We start from the raw sequence: 19,194 nt of genomic DNA, 5'->3' as shown, positions 1-19,194 counted from the left end.
TTAGTCTGAGGATGGAAAGCCGAGGAAAAAGACAAGTCAATGCCCATCCTACCACAAAAGGCTCGCCAAAACCTCGAAACAAACTGGGAACCTCTGTCAGAAACAATATTCTCTGGAATGCCATGCAAACGAACCACATGCTGGAAGAACAAAGGCACCAAATCAGAGGAGGAAGGCAATTTAGACAAGAGTACCAGATGGACCATCTTAGAAAAGCGATCACAGACCACCCAAATGACTGACATCTTTTGAGAAACGGGAAGGTCAGAAATAAAATCCATAGAGATATGTGTCCAAGGCCTCTTCAGGACCGGCAAGGGCAAAAGCAACCCACTGGCACGAGAACAGCAGGGCTTAGCCCGAGCACAAATCCCACAGGACTGCACAAAAGTACGCACATCCCGCGACAGAGAGGGCCACCAAAAGGATCTAGCCACTAACTCTCTGGTACCAAAGATTCCAGGATGACCAGCCAACACCGAACAATGAAGTTCAGAGATAACTCTATTCGTCCACCTATCAGGGACAAACAGTTTCTCCGCTGGGCAACGATCAGGTTTATTAGCCTGAAATATTTGCAGCGCCCGCCGCAAATCAGGGGAGATGGCAGACACAATTACTCCTTCCTTGAGGATACCCGCCAGCTCAGATAAACCCGGAGAGTCGGGCACAAAACTCCTAGACAGAGCATCCGCCTTCACATTTTTAGAGCCCGGAAGGTACGAAATCACAAAGTCAAAACGGGCAAAAAACAACGACCAACGAGCCTGTCTAGGATTCAAGCGCTTGGCAGACTCGAGATAAGTCAAGTTCTTATGATCAGTCAATACCACCACGCGATGCTTAGCTCCTTCAAGCCAATGACGCCACTCCTCGAATGCCCACTTCATGGCCAGCAACTCTCGGTTGCCCACATCATAATTTCGCTCAGCAGGCGAAAACTTCCTGGAAAAGAAAGCGCATGGTTTCATCACTGAGCAACCAGAACCTCTCTGTGACAAAACAGCCCCTGCTCCAATCTCAGAAGCATCAACCTCGACCTGGAACGGAAGAGAAACATCTGGTTGACACAACACAGGGGCAGAAGAAAAACGACGCTTCAACTCTTGAAAAGCTTCCACAGCAGCAGAAGACCAATTGACCAAATCAGCACCCTTCTTGGTCAAATCGGTCAATGGTTTGGCAACACTAGAAAAATTGCAGATGAAGCGACGATAAAAATTAGCAAAGCCCAGGAACTTTTGCAGACTTTTCAGAGATGTCGGCTGAGTCCAATCATGGATGGCTTGGACCTTAACCGGATCCATCTCGATAGTAGAAGGGGAAAAGATGAACCCCAAAAATGAAACCTTCTGCACACCAAAGAGACACTTTGATCCCTTCACAAACAAAGAATTAGCACGCAGGACCTGAAAAACCGTTCTGACCTGCTTCACATGAGACTCCCAATCATCCGAGAAGATCAAAATGTCATCCAAGTACACTATCAGGAATTTATCCAGGTACTCACGGAAGATGTCATGCATAAAGGATTGAAACACTGATGGAGCATTGGCAAGTCCGAACGGCATCACTAGATACTCAAAATGACCCTCGGGCGTATTAAATGCAGTTTTCCATTCATCGCCTTGCCTGATTCTCACCAGATTATACGCACCACGAAGATCTATCTTAGTGAACCAACTAGCCCCCTTAATCCGAGCAAACAAATCAGATAACAATGGCAAGGGGTACTGAAATTTAACAGTGATCTTATTAAGAAGGCGGTAATCTATACACGGTCTCAGCGAACCATCCTTCTTGGCTACAAAAAAGAACCCTGCTCCTAATGGCGACGATGACGGGCGAATATGCCCCTTCTCCAGGGATTCCTTCACATAACTCAGCATAGCGGCGTGCTCAGGCACAGAAAATTAAACAGTCGACTTTTTGGGAATTTACTACCAGGAATCAAATCGATAGCACAATCACAATCCCTATGCAGAGGTAGGGCATCGGACTTGGGCTCATCAAATACATCCCGGTAATCAGACAAGAACTCTGAAACCTCAGAAGGGGTGGATGACGAAATTGACAGAAATGGAACATCACCATGAACCCCCTGACAACCCCAGCTGGACACCGACATGGATTTCCAATCTAATACTGGATTATGGGCTTGTAGCCATGGCAACCCCAACACGACCACATCATGCAGATTATGCAACACCAGAAAGCGAATAACCTCCTGATGTGCAGGAGCCATGCACATGGTCAGCTGGGTCCAGTATTGAGGCTCATTTTTGGCCAAAGGCGTAGCATCAATTCCTCTCAATGGAATAGGACACTGCAAGGGTTCCAAGAAAAACCCACAACGTTTAGCATAATCCAAGTCCATCAAATTCAGGGCAGCGCCTGAATCCACAAACGCCATGACAGAATACGACGACAAGGAGCATATCAAGGTAACGGACATAAGAAATTTTGACTGTACAGTACCAATGGCGGCAGACCTAGCGAACCGCTTAGTGCGCTTAGGACAATCAGAGATAGCATGAGTGGAATCACCACAGTAGAAACACAGCCCATTCAGACGTCTGTGTTCTTGCCGTTCAACTCTGGTCATAGTCCTATCGCACTGCATAGGCTCAGGTTTAATCTCAGGTAATACCGCCAAATGGTGCACAGATTTACGCTCGCGCAAGCGTCGACCGATCTGAATGGCCAAAGACAGACTCATTCAGACCAGCAGGCATAGGAAATCCCACCATGACATCCTTAATGGCTTCAGAGAGACCCTTTCTGAAAATGGCTGCAAGCGCAGATTCATTCCATTGAGTGAGCACGGACCATTTTCTAAATTTCTGGCAATATAGCTCTATCTCATCCTGACCCTGACAAAGAGCCAGCAAATTTTTTTCTGCCTGATCTACTGAATTAGGCTCATCGTACAGCAATCCAAGCGCCAGGAAAAACGCATCGATATCACTCAATGCAGGATCTCCTGACGCAAGAGAAAATGCCCAGTCCTGAGGGTCGCTACGCAAAAAAGAAATAGGAATTCTCGGTTCTAACAAAGAATTCTGAACCACAAAATTTTGAATATTTTGTACTCTTGCCGTGAGCTGATCTACACATGAAGACAGATCTTTAATGTCCATTGTAACACCTGTGTCTTGAACCACCCAAATGTCTAGGGGAAAAAAAAAAGACAAATCACAGTGCAAAGGAAAAAAAATGGTCTCAGAACTTCTTTTTTCCCTCTATTGAGAATCATTAGTACTTTTGGCTTCCTGTACTGTTATGATAGGCAATTCAGTAACACAATGCACATAGCGATCAGAGCACATACAGTGATCTGACAATAACCCAAAATAATAGAACGAGCTCTGAGACGTGGAAACTCTGTAGACCGCAATTCCTGATCCTCTCCCAACACAACTAGAGGCAGCTGTGGATTGCGCCTAACGCTCCCTATGCAACTCGGCACAGCCTGAGAAACTAACTAGCCTGAAGATAGAAAAATAAGCCTACCTTGCCTCAGAGAAATACCCCAAAGGAAAAGGCAGCCCCCCACATATAATGACTGTGAGTAAGATGAAAAGACAAACGTAGGGATGAAAAAGATTCAGCAAAGTGAGGCCCGATATTCTAGACAGAACGAGGATAGGAAAGAACTTTGCGGTCTACACAGAACCCTAAAGAAAACCACGCAAAGGGGGCAAAAAGACCCTCCGTACCGAACTAACGGCACGGATGTACACCCTTTGCGTCCCAGAGCTTCCAGCAAAACAAATAGACAAGCTGGACAGAAAAAATAGCAACAAATAGCAAAGAAGCACTTAGCTATGCAGAGCAGCAGGCCACAGGAATGATCCAGAGAAACACAAGTCCAACACTGGAACATTGACAGGAAGCATGGATCAAAGCATCAGGTGGAGTTAAGTAGAGAAGCAGCTAACGACCTCACCAGATCACCTGAGGGAGGAAACTCAGAAGCTGCAGTACCACTTTCCTCCACAAACGGAAGCTCCCAGAGAGAATCAGCCGAAGTACCACTTGTGACCACAGGAGTGAACTCTGCCACAGAATTCACAACACTGGTGGATACAGTACAGGGAAGGTGCAACGCTTAGCATAAGATACATCGCCTGCATGCACATTGCAGCCCCACTGCAGTCAATGAGCGGGCCAGACGTTAGGCACAGAGATCTCAAGCGCAAGTTCACTTGAATTTTGTTATTTCAGCTTTTTGTTCCTTCAAGGCAACAGAAAACCAAAACTAAAGAAGCAGCAGGTCAATCACATAACAGACATCAATGAGGCCCCATTGAACGTTAAAGGCTCCACTGAGTACCATTATGGTGTCGTTCAGTTTACTGGAAAAATAGAGAAAATCTTGTTGCCTGTCGATGACGTCGCGGCCACCTGACCGCGACGTCAAAGCTCCTTCACTCACTGCATTCTTAGGAACGGGGAGGCAGACGTTTTATTTTTATTCTTTATTTTTTACATGAATATGGATCCCAGGGCCTGAAGGAGCGTCTCCTCTCCTCCAGACCCTGGGAACCATCCAGGATCGCTCCGTGCACCCGTAACCGGCGTGTAAGACGACCCCCGACTTTTGGGACAATTTTTAGGGGTTAAAAAGTCATCTTATACGCTGGAAAATACGGTACTCACCTTCCGAGGGAACCCTTGTAGTCATGTCGCCTGTGTGCGGTGCACTCGGCAGCTTCCGGTTCCAGGGTTGGTAGCGTAGGACCCGTGATGACGTCGCCGTCACATGACCGTGACGTCATGGCAGGTCCTTCTCGCGCAGGACCTGTGATGAGGTCATGTTCACATGACCGTGACGTCATGGCACGCCCTTTTTGCATACCATCCTTGCCACTGGAACATGCCGCTTGCATGGAGCGGTCACCGGAGCGTTGTGAGGAGCGGGAAAGGCGCCGGAATTGTGAGTATATGATGATTTTTTATTTATTTTTTATGATTTTTAACATTAGATCTTTTTACTATTGAGGCTGCATAGGCAACATCAATAGTAAAAAAAAAGTTGGTCACACAGGGTTAATAGCAGCGTTAATGGAGTGCGTTACACCGTGGTCCATTAACCCTGTGTGAGGGCTGACTGGAGGGGAGTACGGAGCGGGCACTGACTGCAGGGAGGAAGGAGCGGCCATGTTGCCGCTGGACTGCGCCCGTCGCTGATTGGTCGTGGCAATGGTCGTGGGCGCTTTGCCACGACCAACCAGTGACTTGGATTCCATGACAGACAGAGGCCGCGACCAATGAATATCTGTGACAGACAGATGGAAGTGACCCTTAGGGCCAGGGCAGGAAGACAAGAAGAGGACGTCATCGTATGAAGCTAGGAGGCTCCGGATCCGGATGGCAGCGGGACGCCCCTGGGTGAGTATAATACAACCTGTTTTTCTTACCTTTCAGGTTACATCGGGGGCTCATCTACATTACAGAATGCTATAGATAAGCCCCTGATGCAGGTGGCCTTAGCTCATATAAGATTTTTGGGGTGACAGATTCCCTTTAAGAGACCACCACATCAAAACCGTCATGGGCAGCTCAATCTCCAGAGCTGATCCTTGTTCAAACCTCTGGAATGTAATCAAGAGGATGATGGATAAAAAGCCATCAAACAAAGAAGAACTGCTTACATTCTTGCCCCCGAAGCCGTGAGAAAGACTGGTGGAAAGCATGCCAAGACGCATGAAAGCTGTGATTAAAAATCATGGTTATTCCACAAAATATTGATTTCTGAACTCTTCCTGAGGTAAAATATTAGTACTGTTGTTTCTAAATGATTACACTGGGGAACACAATTTTTTAAGAGTTAGGTCAGACAACTGTTCTTAATTTTTGGATGCTGAATCCAGAAATGATCTCAGTTTTCCTCTATCACGTCAAGTTTTTGAACTATAGGATTTTTGTCTTCTCAAAACTATGTAAACTACTGTACCTGAAAAGTTTTTTTTTTTTTTTTTTTTTTTTAAATAGTACAAATATGAACAAAAAATGAAATATATAAGAAATAGGCATGACAAAGTTGTGACTACTCTTACAAGTTGCCACGTAGCTCTATATGAGTCGAATTGTAATCAGATAACAAGTCTTATTACAGATATCAGTGCAATTGTGCTTCTCTGGCAGGTACTGTAAGTTGTGGAGGAAAAACTTGACGTGCTAGAAAAATACTGACTACATTTTTGGAATCAGCATGCCAATTTTAGTATAAATCAGCTCAAAAACCTAACTCAACAGAAATTTTTTTTCAAATTGTTCCCCTGTGTTATTAACTTGTTTTCTTTGCATTATTTGAGGTCAGAAAGCACTAGGTTTTTTTTAATTTTGATAATTTTTCTTTGTCAGAAAAAAAAAAAAAAAATACAAAATGTATTGCTTAGGCTAGGTTCACATTGCGTTAGTGGGTGTCCGCTAACAGACTCCGTTACATGGCGCAATTGTCGCAATTAACGCTATGCAACGGATCCGTTAGCGCACCCATTGACTGCAATGTGCTAACGGATTGCGAACGTATGCCATTTTTGGCGTGCGTCTGCGATGTGCCGTTAGTTTCGGACGGACCTCGAACGCTGCTTGCAGCGTTCAGGGTCCATTCCTCGCTAGCGCAGATCGGGCATCTGCGCTAGTGGGATTGCCGAACGTAATCCCTTTTTGGACATTGCGGTAGCGCAATCCATTAGCGTATCCGCTAAACGGATTGCACTAACGCAATGTGAACCTTACATTGGTCAGAGTGCACCCGTCCGTTTTTCTTACAAGCATGAGCCCTTCGGATGCGCCACCATAGCCGTCATCAGGGTCACTCAGAAGTTGCACCCCCTGACCCGAACCCCTAGCTACACCCCCAATAACCTGTCGTCGTCTCCTCCCTCCGGGCTGCATGGTCTATAGCTGGCTGCAGAATGAGCTGACGGAGAAGCCATCAGTGAGCTCGGACAGGACAGCAGCTCTGATCTCTCAGCTGAACTATCAACACACCATAATAGAATGTGCCAGGACACAGAAGGTGGAAAATGCGAAAATTATTTCAACGTCAAACACATAACATTTTAAAAAAAAAACTAGTCACATTCAGCGTTTCCCGTAATGGATGACAACAGAGAACAATAGATCGCTGAGCGCACTAATGACTGACAGGAGGGCCCATAGGTTGCATGGAGGAGACAGTGGAGCACTGAGGCGGCTCTCCTAGTCACGGAGGCCTGGGCACCACCGCGCCGCACACAGCGGGCACCACCGCGCCGCACACAGCGGGCACCACCGCGCCGCACACAGCGGGCACCACCGCGCCGCACACAGCGGGCACCACCGCGCCGCACACAGCGGGCACCACCGCGCCGCACACAGCGGGCACCACCGCGCCGCACACAGCGGGCACCACCGCGCCGCACACAGCGGGCACCACCGCGCCGCACACAGCGGGCACCACCGCGCCACACACAGCGGGCACCACCGCGCCGCACATGACACAAGCCACTTACTAGCGTGCAAAGTGCCAGCACCTGCGAGCAGACCGGAAGTCACTGCTAACGACGCCCGCGCTCACTCTTATTAGGCCCCCACACAACGAAGCTCAAGCCCTACAGTTCCGCCGAACAACGGAGAGCGTTACCCATTGCCTTTCCTATTCCTAACTATTATTTCCCGGCAGACGCTCCCATCCGGCGCGGATCCCGGGCGGCAGGCTGTCACGCCGAACTGTGCTTCATAAATACCCCCGGAGAATGACGAGAGGAGGCCACGCCCAGCGTCACGTCACGTCGGCTGCTGACTGGAGGCCGCGCCGGTAACGTCTGCGGGCGCCGGATTTGAATAATCGAGAGGCAGCTATAAGGGAGGACTTGTACCGGTATGTGCGGGTTATACCTACCGTGCCCTGGGAGCGGGCGAGAGGGGCAGCACTCGGCGGAGGAGCTGTGTATAGTGTGTGTGTACATAGGTGTATCGTGTGTGTGTATATACAGGAACGGCGGTGTACATAGGTGTATAGTGTGTGTATATACAGGAACGGCGGTGTACATAGGTGTATAGTGTGTGTATATACAGGAACGGCGGTGTACATAGGTGTATAGTGTGTGTATATACAGGAACGGCGGTGTACATAGGCGTATAGTGTGTGTATATACAGGAACGGCAGTGTACATAGGTGTATAGTGTGTGTATATACAGGAACGGCAGTGTACATAGGTGTATAGTGTGTGTGTGTGTGTGTATATATATATATATATATATATATATATATATATATATATATATATATACACACACACACACACACTATACACCTATGTACACTGCCGTTCCTACACATATATATATATATACACACACACACTATACACCTATGTACACTGCCGTATATATACGGTGGCCTAGATGGAATCCTACCAGTAATGCTGAAGTACAGCCCACCAGAAATACAGGCTGCAATGGTTAAACTCTTCAATATTGTGCTGGGTGCCGGCTACTTCCCTCGTACCTGGAACCAAGGCCTCATCACACCCATCCACAAGAGTGGGGACAGGTATGACCCAGCCAACTACAGAGGCATATGTGTCAGCAGCAACCTGGGAAAACTGTTCAACAGTATCCTGAACAAGAGGATCCTCACCTTCCTCACCGAGCACAACGTCCTCAGCAAGAGCCAAGCAGGGTTCATGCCGAACCACCGCACCACTGACCACATCTATACTCTGCACAGCCTCATTCAGAAACACGTCTACAATACAAAGAATGGGAAGATATACGCCTGCTTTGTGGACTTTAAAAAGGCTTTTGATTCAGTGTTGCACCCGGGCTTATTCCTGAAACTGCTGGAGAGTGGAATAGGAGGAAAGACCTACGATGTCATCAAAAGCTCCTACACCGAGAACAGCTGCAGCGTGAGTGTGAGCGGCAAAAGAACGGCTTTTTTCCAGCAGAGCCGCGGAGTAAGACAAGGCTGCAGCCTAAGCCCAACGCTCTTCAACATCTACATCAACGAGCTGGCTACCGCCCTGGAATCCTCCTCAGCACCAGGTCTCACCCTCCACGACGCCCAGGTGAAATTCCTGCTGTATGCAGATGACCTGCTGCTGCTGTCACCAACCGAGAAAGGCCTCCAGGACAACCTGAAAATCCTAGAGAAATTCAGCTCCACCTGGGCCCTACCGGTCAACCTAAAGAAAACCAACACCATGGTGTTCCAGAGGAGAAAGAGAAGATCAGACCAACACCCATCATTTATCCTCAACAACTGCGACCTCACAGGAACGGACAAATATACCTACCTGGGCCTAGAGATTCACCGGTCAGGGAGCTTCAAACAAGCCATAGAGACCCTGAAAGACAAGGCCTGCAAAACCTTCTATGCCATCCGAAGGACACTCTACCATCTGAAGCCACCAGTGAGGGTCTGGCTAAAAATCTTCGACTCCATCATCGCCCCAATCCTCCTGTATGGCAGCGAAGTCTGGGGTCCTCACACCTACCCAGACTGGTCAAAGTGGGACTCCAGTCCAACAGAAATATTCCACCTGGAATTCTGCAAGCACCTTCTCCAGGTCCATCGGAGCACCTCCAACAGTGCTTGTCGGACCGAGCTGGGCAGATTCCCTCTACACCTAACAGTTCTAAAGAGGGCGCTGTCATTCCGGGCTCACCTGCATAGGAGCAATCCAAGCTCCCATCACCATAAAGCCCTGATACATGTAGGTGAAACAGAAAAACCAGAACCCCCGGAACAGCCCAGCCAAACCCAACCGGACCAGAACACCAATCACAACAACCTGACAAAAGCCGGAATCAGGAAGATGGCAGACGAAGGCCAGGAGAGGTATGTCAGTGACTGGAAGAATGATATCATCAGCTCACAGAAACTGACCATGTACCGGAGCCTACAGAGAGACTACAGACTGGCCCCATATCTGGAGAAACTCCCGGACCCCAGAGACCGCCAGATCCTAAGCCGATATAGACTCAGTGCCCACAGTCTGGCCATCGAATGTGGCCGACACAGGCAGAGCTACAAGCCCAGGGAGGAAAGACTGTGCCAACACTGTGATCAGGAGGCCATAGAGGATGAAACCCACTTCCTGCTACATTGCTCCAAATACTCAGCAGTGAGGGACACTCACTTCAGGAGACTCTCACATCTCTTCCCAGACTTCATCACCATGAAGGAGGAAGAGAAAACATATATCTTGCTGGGAGAAGAAGAGAGAGCAGTGGAGATAGCAGCGCGGTATGTGAGCGAATGTCATAGACTGCGAGAAAGAGAACTATGATGCCATGGACTATAGCCCCCAACCTGGATCTGCCCCATCCACCTCCCCTATGCCATGGACTATAGCCCCCACAATGGACCTGCCCCATCCACCTCCCCTATGCCATGGACTATAGCCCCCACAATGGATCTGCCCCATCCACCTCCCCTATGCCATGGACTATAGCCCCCACAATGGATCTGCCCCATCCACCTCCCCTATGCCATGGACTATAGCCCCCACCCTGGATCTGCCCCATCCACCTCCCCTATGCCATGGACTATAGCCCCCAACCTGAACCTGCCCCATCCACCTCCCCTATGCCATGGACTATAGCCCCCACAATGGACCTGCCCCATCCACCTCCCCTATGCCATGGACTATAGCCCCCAACCTGGATCTGCCCCATCCACCTCCCCCACAGCTCCTACCCAACAGTCCCTATCCCTATTGCCTCTATACACTTGCTTTGGCAAAACTGATGTGTATTTGGTCCTGCCAATAAAGCTTCTTTGAATCTTGAATATATATATATATATATATATATATATATATATATATATATATATAATAATATAATATAATATAATATAATATAATATATATATATATATATATATATATATATATATATATATATATATATATATATATATATATATATGAACGGCGGTGTACAGTGTGTATATAGGTGTATAGTGTGTGTGTGTCTGTGTATAGTGTGTGTATATAGGTGTATAGTGTGTGTGTGTATATATACAGGAACGTCTGTGTATAGTGTGTGTGTATATATGAACGGCAGTGTACATAGGTGTATATATACAGGAACGACAGTGTACATAGGTGTATAGTGTGTGTGTATATAGGAATGGCTGTGTATATAGGTGTATAGTGTGTATATATACAGGAACGGCAGTGTACATAGGTGTATAGTGTGTGTATATATATACAGGAACGGCGGTGTACATAGGTGTATAGTGTGTGTATATATGAACGTCTGTGTATAGTGTGTGTGTATATATGAACGGCAGTGTACATAGGTGTATATATACAGGAACGACAGTGTACATAGGTGTATAGTGTGTGTGTATATAGGAATGGCTGTGTACATAGGTGTATAGTGTGTATATATACAGGAACGGCAGTGTACATAGGTGTATAGTGTGTGTGTATATATATATACAGGAACGGCGGTGTACATAGGTGTATAGTGTGTGTGTGTATATATGAATGGCAGTGTACATAGGTGTATATATACAGGAACGACAGTGTACATAGGTGTATATATACAGGAACGACAGTGTACATAGGTGTATATATACAGGAACGACAGTGTACATAGGTGTATAGTGTGTGTGTATATAGGAATGGCTGTGTACATAGGTGTATAGTGTGTGTGTATATAGGAATGGCTGTGTACATAGGTGTATAGTGTGTATATATACAGGAACGGCGGTGTACATAGGTGTATAGTGTGTATATATGAACGTCTGTATATAGTGTGTGTATATATAGGAACGGCGGTGTACATAGGTGTATAGTGTGTGTGTGTATATATGAACGGCAGTGTACATAGGTGTATATATACAGGAACGACAGTGTACATAGGTGTATATATACAGGAACGACAGTGTACATAGGTGTATAGTGTGTGTGTATATAGGAATGGCTGTGTACATAGGTGTATAGTGTGTATATATACAGGAACGGCGGTGTACATAGGTGTATAGTGTGTGTGTATATATGAACGTCTGTGTATAGTGTGTGTATATATAGGAACGGCGGTGTACATAGGTGTATAGTGTGTGTGTATATGAACGGCAGTGTACATAGGTGTATATATACAGGAACGACAGTGTACATAGGTGTATAGTGTGTGTATACAGGAACGGCAGTGTACATAGGTGTATAGTGTGTGTGTATACAGGAACGGCAGTGTTCATAGGTGTATAGTGTGTGTATATATACAGGAACGGCTGTGTACATAGGTGTATAGTGTGTGTGTGTATATATGAACGGCAGTGTACATAGGTGTATATATACAGGAACGACAGTGTACATAGGTGTATAGTGTGTGTGTATATAGGAATGGCTGTGTACATAGGTGTATAGTGTGTGTGTATATACAGGAACGGCGGTGTACATAGGTGTATAGTGTAACATAGTAACATAGTTAGTAAGGCCGAAAAAAGACATTTGTCCATCCAGTTCAGCCTATATTCCATCATAATAAATCCCCAGATCTACGTCCTTCTACAGAACCTAATAATTGTATGATACAATATTGTTCTGCTTCAGGAAGACATCCAGGCCTCTCTTGAACCCCTCGACTGAGTTCGCCATCACCACCTCCTCAGGCAAGCAATTCCAGATTCTCACTGCCCTAACAGTAAAGAATCCTCTTCTATGTTGGTGGAAAACCCTTCTCTCCTCCAGACGCAAAGAATGCCCCCTTGTGCCCGTCACCTTCCTTGGTATAAACAGATCCTCAGCGAAATATTTGTATTGTCCCCTTATATACTTATACATGGTCGTCTTTTTTCTAGACTAAATAATCCTAATTTCGCTAATCTATCTGGGTATTGTAGTTCTCCCATCCCCTTTATTAATTTTGTTGCCCTCCTTTGTACTCTCTCTAGTTCCATTATATCCTTCCTGAGCACCGGTGCCCAAAACTGGACACAGTACTCCATGTGCGGTCTAACTAGGGATTTGTACAGAGGCAGTATAATGCTCTCATCTTGTGTATCCAGACCTCTTTTAATGCACCCCATGATCCTGTTTGCCTTGGCAGCTGCTGCCTGGCACTGGCTGCTCCAGGTAAGTTTATCATTAACTAGGATCCCCAAGTCCTTCTCCCTGTCAGATTTACCCAGTGGTTTCCCGTTCAGTGTGTAATGGTGATATTGATTCCTTCTTCCCATGTGTATAACCTTACATTTATCATTGTTAAACCTCATCTGCCACCTTTCAGCCCAAGTTTCCAACTTATCCAGATCCATCTGTAGCAGAATACTATCTTCTCTTGTATTAACTGCTTTACATAGTTTTGAATCATCTGCAAATATCGATATTTTACTGTGTAAACCTTCTACCAGATCATTAATGAATATGTTGAAGAGAACAGGTCCCAATACTGACCCCTGCGGTACCCCACTGGTCACAGCGACCCAGTTAGAGACTATACCATTTATAACCACCCTCTGCTTTCTATCACTAAGCCAGTTACTAACCCATTTACACACATTTTCCCCCAGACCAAGCATTCTCATTTTGTGTACCAACCTCTTGTGCAGCACGGTATCAAACGCTTTGGAAAAATCGAGATATACCACGTCCAATGACTCACCGTGGTCCAGCCTATAGCTTACCTCTTCATAAAAACTGATTAGATTGGTTTGACAGGAGCGATTTCTCATAAACCCATGCTGATATGGAGTTAAACAGTTATTCTCATTGAGATAATCCAGAATAACATCCCTCAGAAACCCTTCAAATATTTTACCAACAATAGAGGTTAGACTTACTGGCCTATAATTTCCAGGTTCACTTTTCGAGCCCTTTTTGAATATTGGCACCACATTTGCTATGCGCCAGTCCTGCGGAACAGACCCTGTCTCTATAGAGTCCCTAAAAATAAGAAATAATGGTCTATCTATTACATTACTTAGTTCTCTTAGTACTCGTGGGTGTATGCCATCCGGACCCGGAGATTTATCTATTTTAATCTTATTTAGCCGGTTTCGCACCTCTTCTTGGGTTAGATTGGTGACCCTTAATATAGGGTTTTCATTGTTTCTTGGGATTTCACATAGCATTTCATTTTCCACCGTGAATACCGTGGAGAAGAAGGTGTTTAATATGTTAGCTTTTTCCTCGTCATCTACAACCATTCTTTCCTCACTATTTTTTAAGGGGCCTACATTTTCAGTTTTTATTCTTTTACTATTGATATAGTTGAAGAACAGTTTGGGATTAGTTTTACTCTCCTTAGCAATGTGCTTCTCTGTTTCCTTTTTGGCAGCTTTAATTAGTTTTTTAGATAAAGTATTTTTCTCCCTATAGTTTTTTAGAGCTTCAATGGTGCCATCCTGCTTTAGTAGTGCAAATGCTTTCTTTTTACTGTTAATTGCCTGTCTTACTTCTTTGTTTAGCCACATTGGGTTTTTCCTATTTCTAGTCCTTTTCTTCCCACAAGGTATAAACCGCTTACACTGCCTATTTAGGATGTTCTTAAACATTTCCCATTTATTATCTGTATTCTTATTTCTGAGGATATTGTCCCAGTCTACCAGATTAAGGGCATCTCTAAGCTGGTCAAACTTTGCCTTCCTAAAGTTCAGTGTTTTTGTGACTCCCTGACAAGTCCCCTAGTGAAAGACAGGTGAAACTGTACAATATTGTGGTCGCTATTTCCTAGATGCCCGACCACCTGCAGATTTGTTATTCTGTCAGGTCTATTAGATAGTATTAGGTCTAAAAGTGCTGCTCCTCTGGTTGGATTCTGCACCAATTGTGAAAGATAATTTTTCTTGGTTATTAGCAGAAACCTGTTGCCTTTATGGGTTTCACAGGTTTCTGTTTCCCAGTTAATATCCGGGTAGTTAAAGTCCCCCATAACCAGGACCTCATTATGGGTTGCAGCTTCATCTATCTGCTTTTAGAAGTAGACTTTCCATGGTTTCTGTTATATTTGGGGGTATATGTGTATATGGTGTGTGTATATATACAGGAACGGCGGTGTACATAGGTGTATAGTGTGTGTATATAGGAATGGCTGTGTATATAGGTGTATAGTGTGTATATATATACAGGAACGTCTGTGTGTGTGTATATATATATATATATATATATATATATATATATATATATATATACATATATACATATATATATATATATATAGGAACGGCGGTGTACATAGGTGTATAGTGTGTGTATATATGAACGGCAGTGTACATAGGTGTATATATACAGGAACGACAGTGTACATAGGTGTATAGTGTGTGTGTATATAGGAATGGCTGTGTACATAGGTGTATAGTGTGTATATATGAATGGCTGTGTGCATAGGTGTATAGTGTGTGTATATATAGGAATGGCTGTGTACATAGGTGTATAGTGTGTGTATACAGGAACGGCTGTGTACATAGGTGTATAGTGTGTGTGTATATACAGGAACGACAGTGTACATAGGTGTATAGTGTGTGTATATAGGAATGGCTGTGTACATAGGTGTATAGTGTGTGTGTATATAGGAATGGCTGTGTACATAGGTGTATAGTGTGTATATACAGGAACGACAGTGTACATAGGTGTATAGTGTGTGTATATAGGAATGGCTGTGTACATAGGTGTATAGTGTGTGTATACAGGAACGGCTGTGTACATAGGTGTATAGTGTGTGTATATACAGGAACGACAGTGTACATAGGTGTATAGTGTGTGTGTATATAGGAATGGCTGTGTACATAGGTGTATAGTGTATGTGTATATAGGAATGGCTGTGTATATAGGTGTATAGTGTGTGTATATATACAGGAACGTCTTTGTATAGTGTGTGTGTGTTTATATATAGGAACGGCGGTGTACATAGGTGTATATATACAGGAACGACAGTGTACATAGGTGTATAGTGTGTGTGCAGGGTGGATAAAAATCAATGTTTGTTTTTTTTTTTTTTTTAAATCAAAAAAATCGGATTTTTTTTTTCATTTAAATCGGATTTTTTTTTAATAAACTGCTGTTTGAGGAAAATATTTTACCATCCAAAGGTTCTTCCATCATGAGATAAAGCTGAGTTGTTTAACTCAGTAGAATAAAGGCTGTATATGTGTAACATTCACAATGCCATGCTCTTCCAGAGGTTTCTGTAGGATTAGTGGGCAGTTTCTCTCCTATATTATCACAGACGCTCGCTTTACTTACGCAGTTCTCAAAACTGAATTTGACTCTGCAGAGGTCCCAGCCTCTTCTAAACAGCAAAAATGTTACAACATGAACAGAGTTGAGAAAAAGACCTTAATCCTATTGTTCTACAAACCTATGAATACAGAATCAACCCCTTCAGTGCCAAGTCCAAGAAGTTAGACAATATGTTTCTGATTGTTTGGAGTGGAATAGATCTGCACAACACAAGAAGAATGTGAATCTAAGTGTGAGGAGGAGGAAGGGCAAGCAGACAACAAAATGAAAGTGAAACTTTGAGCACAATACTGCAGCATAGCCACAGACAGACAAGTCTGGATCTGTTTGTGTGTACGATCTGAGGTTTATTACATTATTTCCTTATAATGGCAGCAGGCCGTAAAAGAGACCCAGTTTGGGAATATTTTAATGAAGCTCCTTCACCTATCGGTAAGGCAGGCATGCGTGCAAAATGCAAACAATGCAACAAAGAGATGCAAGGCCTGGTGGCGCGAATGAGGCAACATCATGAGAAGTGCGGTGATGAAGATGACCAAAGAAACACTTCTGAACAGGCAGGATCTTCAGGTTGGTAAACATTTTTATTGAATCCTATTTCTAAAGACTGAACTGTCATGTGTGAGAAAAATTATATTTCTTATTATTACTGCATGTTACTGTCATTTGGTACAGTTATGAAGAAAAACAAATATTCCTTTTGGGGCAGGGGCAGTGATGTTGTGTACAATAAGCAGAAATTGTATAAACAATAAAATAACAGCATTAACAGCATTGACTTTTTTTGTTTAGGGGAATTCATGGATTCTGGAAACTATCCACCTCCAAGATCACCATCATCCTGTTCTACAGTTTCAGAGTTATCCATCCAGGATAGTGCTTCATTAGCAGCAGCATCATCATCAGACACCCACAGCCACATATCACCATCACCCAAAAGGAAGAAAAAACCTTTACCTCCTGGAACCACCATAGATAGGTTTGTGATAAGAACTAGCAGATTAGAAAAAGAGTTGATTGATGAAAAAATTGCCCAGTTTATTTATGCAACGAACTCTTCTTTCCGTCTGACTGAGAACCCACATTTCATTAATATGGTTCAGTCACTGAGACCAGGATACTGTCCACCCAGCAGAGCTGATGTTGCAGGGAAACTGCTGGATCAAGTGTATGACAGAGAAATGGAGCAATGTGCAACAGCTCTGGAGGGTAAAATTGTTAACCTAAGTATTGATGGGTGGAATAATGTCCACAATGATCCTATTGTATGTGCTTGTATAACAACAGAAGAAGGTAAAGTCTTCCTTGCACAAACAACTGATACGTCAGGAAATGCACACACAGCAGAATACTTACAAGAAGTGGCAGTAAAAGCTATAATGACATGTGAAGAAAAATTCAAATGTCTAGTACGCAGTTTGGTCACTGACAATGCTGCAAACGTATCCAAGATGAGAAGAGATTTAGAAGAGCTGGGAGGGAATACAAAGCTGCTAATAACATATGGCTGCGGTGCTCATTTGCTGCACCTCTTAGCCAAAGACTTAAGTGTTCCAGAAATAAAGGCTAATGTTGTTGAAATTGCTAAATACTTCCGTAATAATTATTTTGCTGCAGCAGCTCTGAAAAGGATGGGTGGAACCAAGCTAACGCTCCCACAAGATGTTAGATGGAACTCTGTGGTGGACTGTTTTGAGCAGTATATCAAAAACTGGCCTATTCTGATGACACTTTGTGAAGAAAATCGAGATAAAATAGATGGCACTGTCACGGCCAAAATCCTCAACATTGGGCTTAAGAGATATGTTGAACATATGCTGAGCTTCCTGAAACCCATCTCTCAAGCTTTAAACAAAATACAGAAAAATAGCTGTTTTATTGCGGATGCTGTTGAAATTTGGAAGGAACTGAGTGAACACTTAAAAACAGAACTACACATGGACAGAATTAAATTACAAGCAGTAAACAAACGAATGGGACAAGCACTGACTCCAGCTCATTTTTTGGCAAATATTGTCAATATCCAATATCAGGGTCAAAACCTAAGTGCTGAGGAAGAGGAGTTAGCTATGACATGGGTATCCAGCAATCATCCATCTTTAATGCCAACTATAATAAACTTCAGAGCTAAGGGGGAACCATTCAAGAAATATATGTTTGCTGAGGATATTTTAAGGAAGGTCACACCAGTAAACTGGTGGAAGTCACTTAAGCGCTTGGATTTAGAGACTGTTCAAGTAATGATTTCACTTTTAACAGCAGTAGCTTCTTCTGCAGGCGTTGAAAGAATATTCTCTTCCTTTGGACTCATTCATTCTAAATTGAGAAATCGGTTGGGACCCAATAAAGCAGGAAAGCTTGTTTTACTTTTCCAGATTATGAATAGGAACAAAGAAGAAGATGATGATGAAGATGACGACAAGTGAGCTACAGAGGACAGCAGGGACAGTAGTATTTAAGTTTTTCATGTGTCGGCTGGGCTGACAGTCTAAGTTTCTTACTATATATATATATATATATATATATATATATATATATATATATATATATATATATATATATATATTTATATATATAATATTTTTTTTTTTTTTTTTTGTTTAGCCAAGTTAGTTAACAAACATGGATGTTTGTTTAAGCAAATAACGTATGCTGTAATGTTATTGTTTCAGTTGAATAAATCTATTTAAATTGTTATTAAGGTCAGGATTATTTTTCTCCTTCCTAAGTACAACAGAACAGTGGTGTCCAAATATGAATGATTAACCCATTAAACTGGGGAGAAAAAAGTAATATAAAAAGTGATTCTAAAAATCTTCATCTACTTGCATGTTAAAGTAGCAAGAACTAGTTTAGGTAGAAACTTTGATTTAAATCACTGATTTAAATCAAGCCTTACTGACTAGTGATTTAAATCGTGATTTAAATCAGTTAGATTTAAATCAAATCCACCCTGTGTGTGTGTATATAGGAATGGCTGTGTACATAGGTGTATAGTGTG

At 43.7% G+C, this 19,194-nt stretch overlaps 2 protein-coding genes across 3 annotated transcripts in view; one reads left to right on the top strand and one right to left on the bottom strand.

Annotated features, from left to right (window-relative positions):
- Positions 1-7,745, bottom strand: part of METTL15 (methyltransferase 15, mitochondrial 12S rRNA N4-cytidine) — a 476,714-nt gene extending 468,969 nt beyond the window's left edge. The window contains exon 1 of one of the 2 annotated variants that reach the window (XM_069739770.1): positions 7,637-7,745. In XM_069739770.1, coding sequence (XP_069595871.1) covers positions 7,637-7,640 — 4 coding nt within the window. In that variant the 5' untranslated portion in view covers positions 7,641-7,745. The other variant, XM_069739771.1, reaches the window with a different exon arrangement.
- A 5-nt stretch (positions 7,746-7,750) lies between these two features.
- KIF18A (kinesin family member 18A) overlaps positions 7,751-19,194 on the top strand; it is a 225,317-nt gene continuing 213,873 nt past the window's right edge. Inside the window, exon 1 of the mRNA XM_069739769.1 lies at positions 7,751-7,873. The gene's annotated coding sequence lies outside the window, so the exon portion shown is untranslated. The remainder of the gene's footprint in view (positions 7,874-19,194) is intronic.

This window comes from Ranitomeya imitator, chromosome 9, assembly GCF_032444005.1.
Source record: "Ranitomeya imitator isolate aRanImi1 chromosome 9, aRanImi1.pri, whole genome shotgun sequence".
In the NCBI taxonomy this organism is placed as follows: domain Eukaryota; kingdom Metazoa; phylum Chordata; class Amphibia; order Anura; family Dendrobatidae; genus Ranitomeya; species Ranitomeya imitator.
Note: the sequence above shows the minus strand (reverse complement) of the source record. Positions and strands in the feature narration are given on the sequence as shown.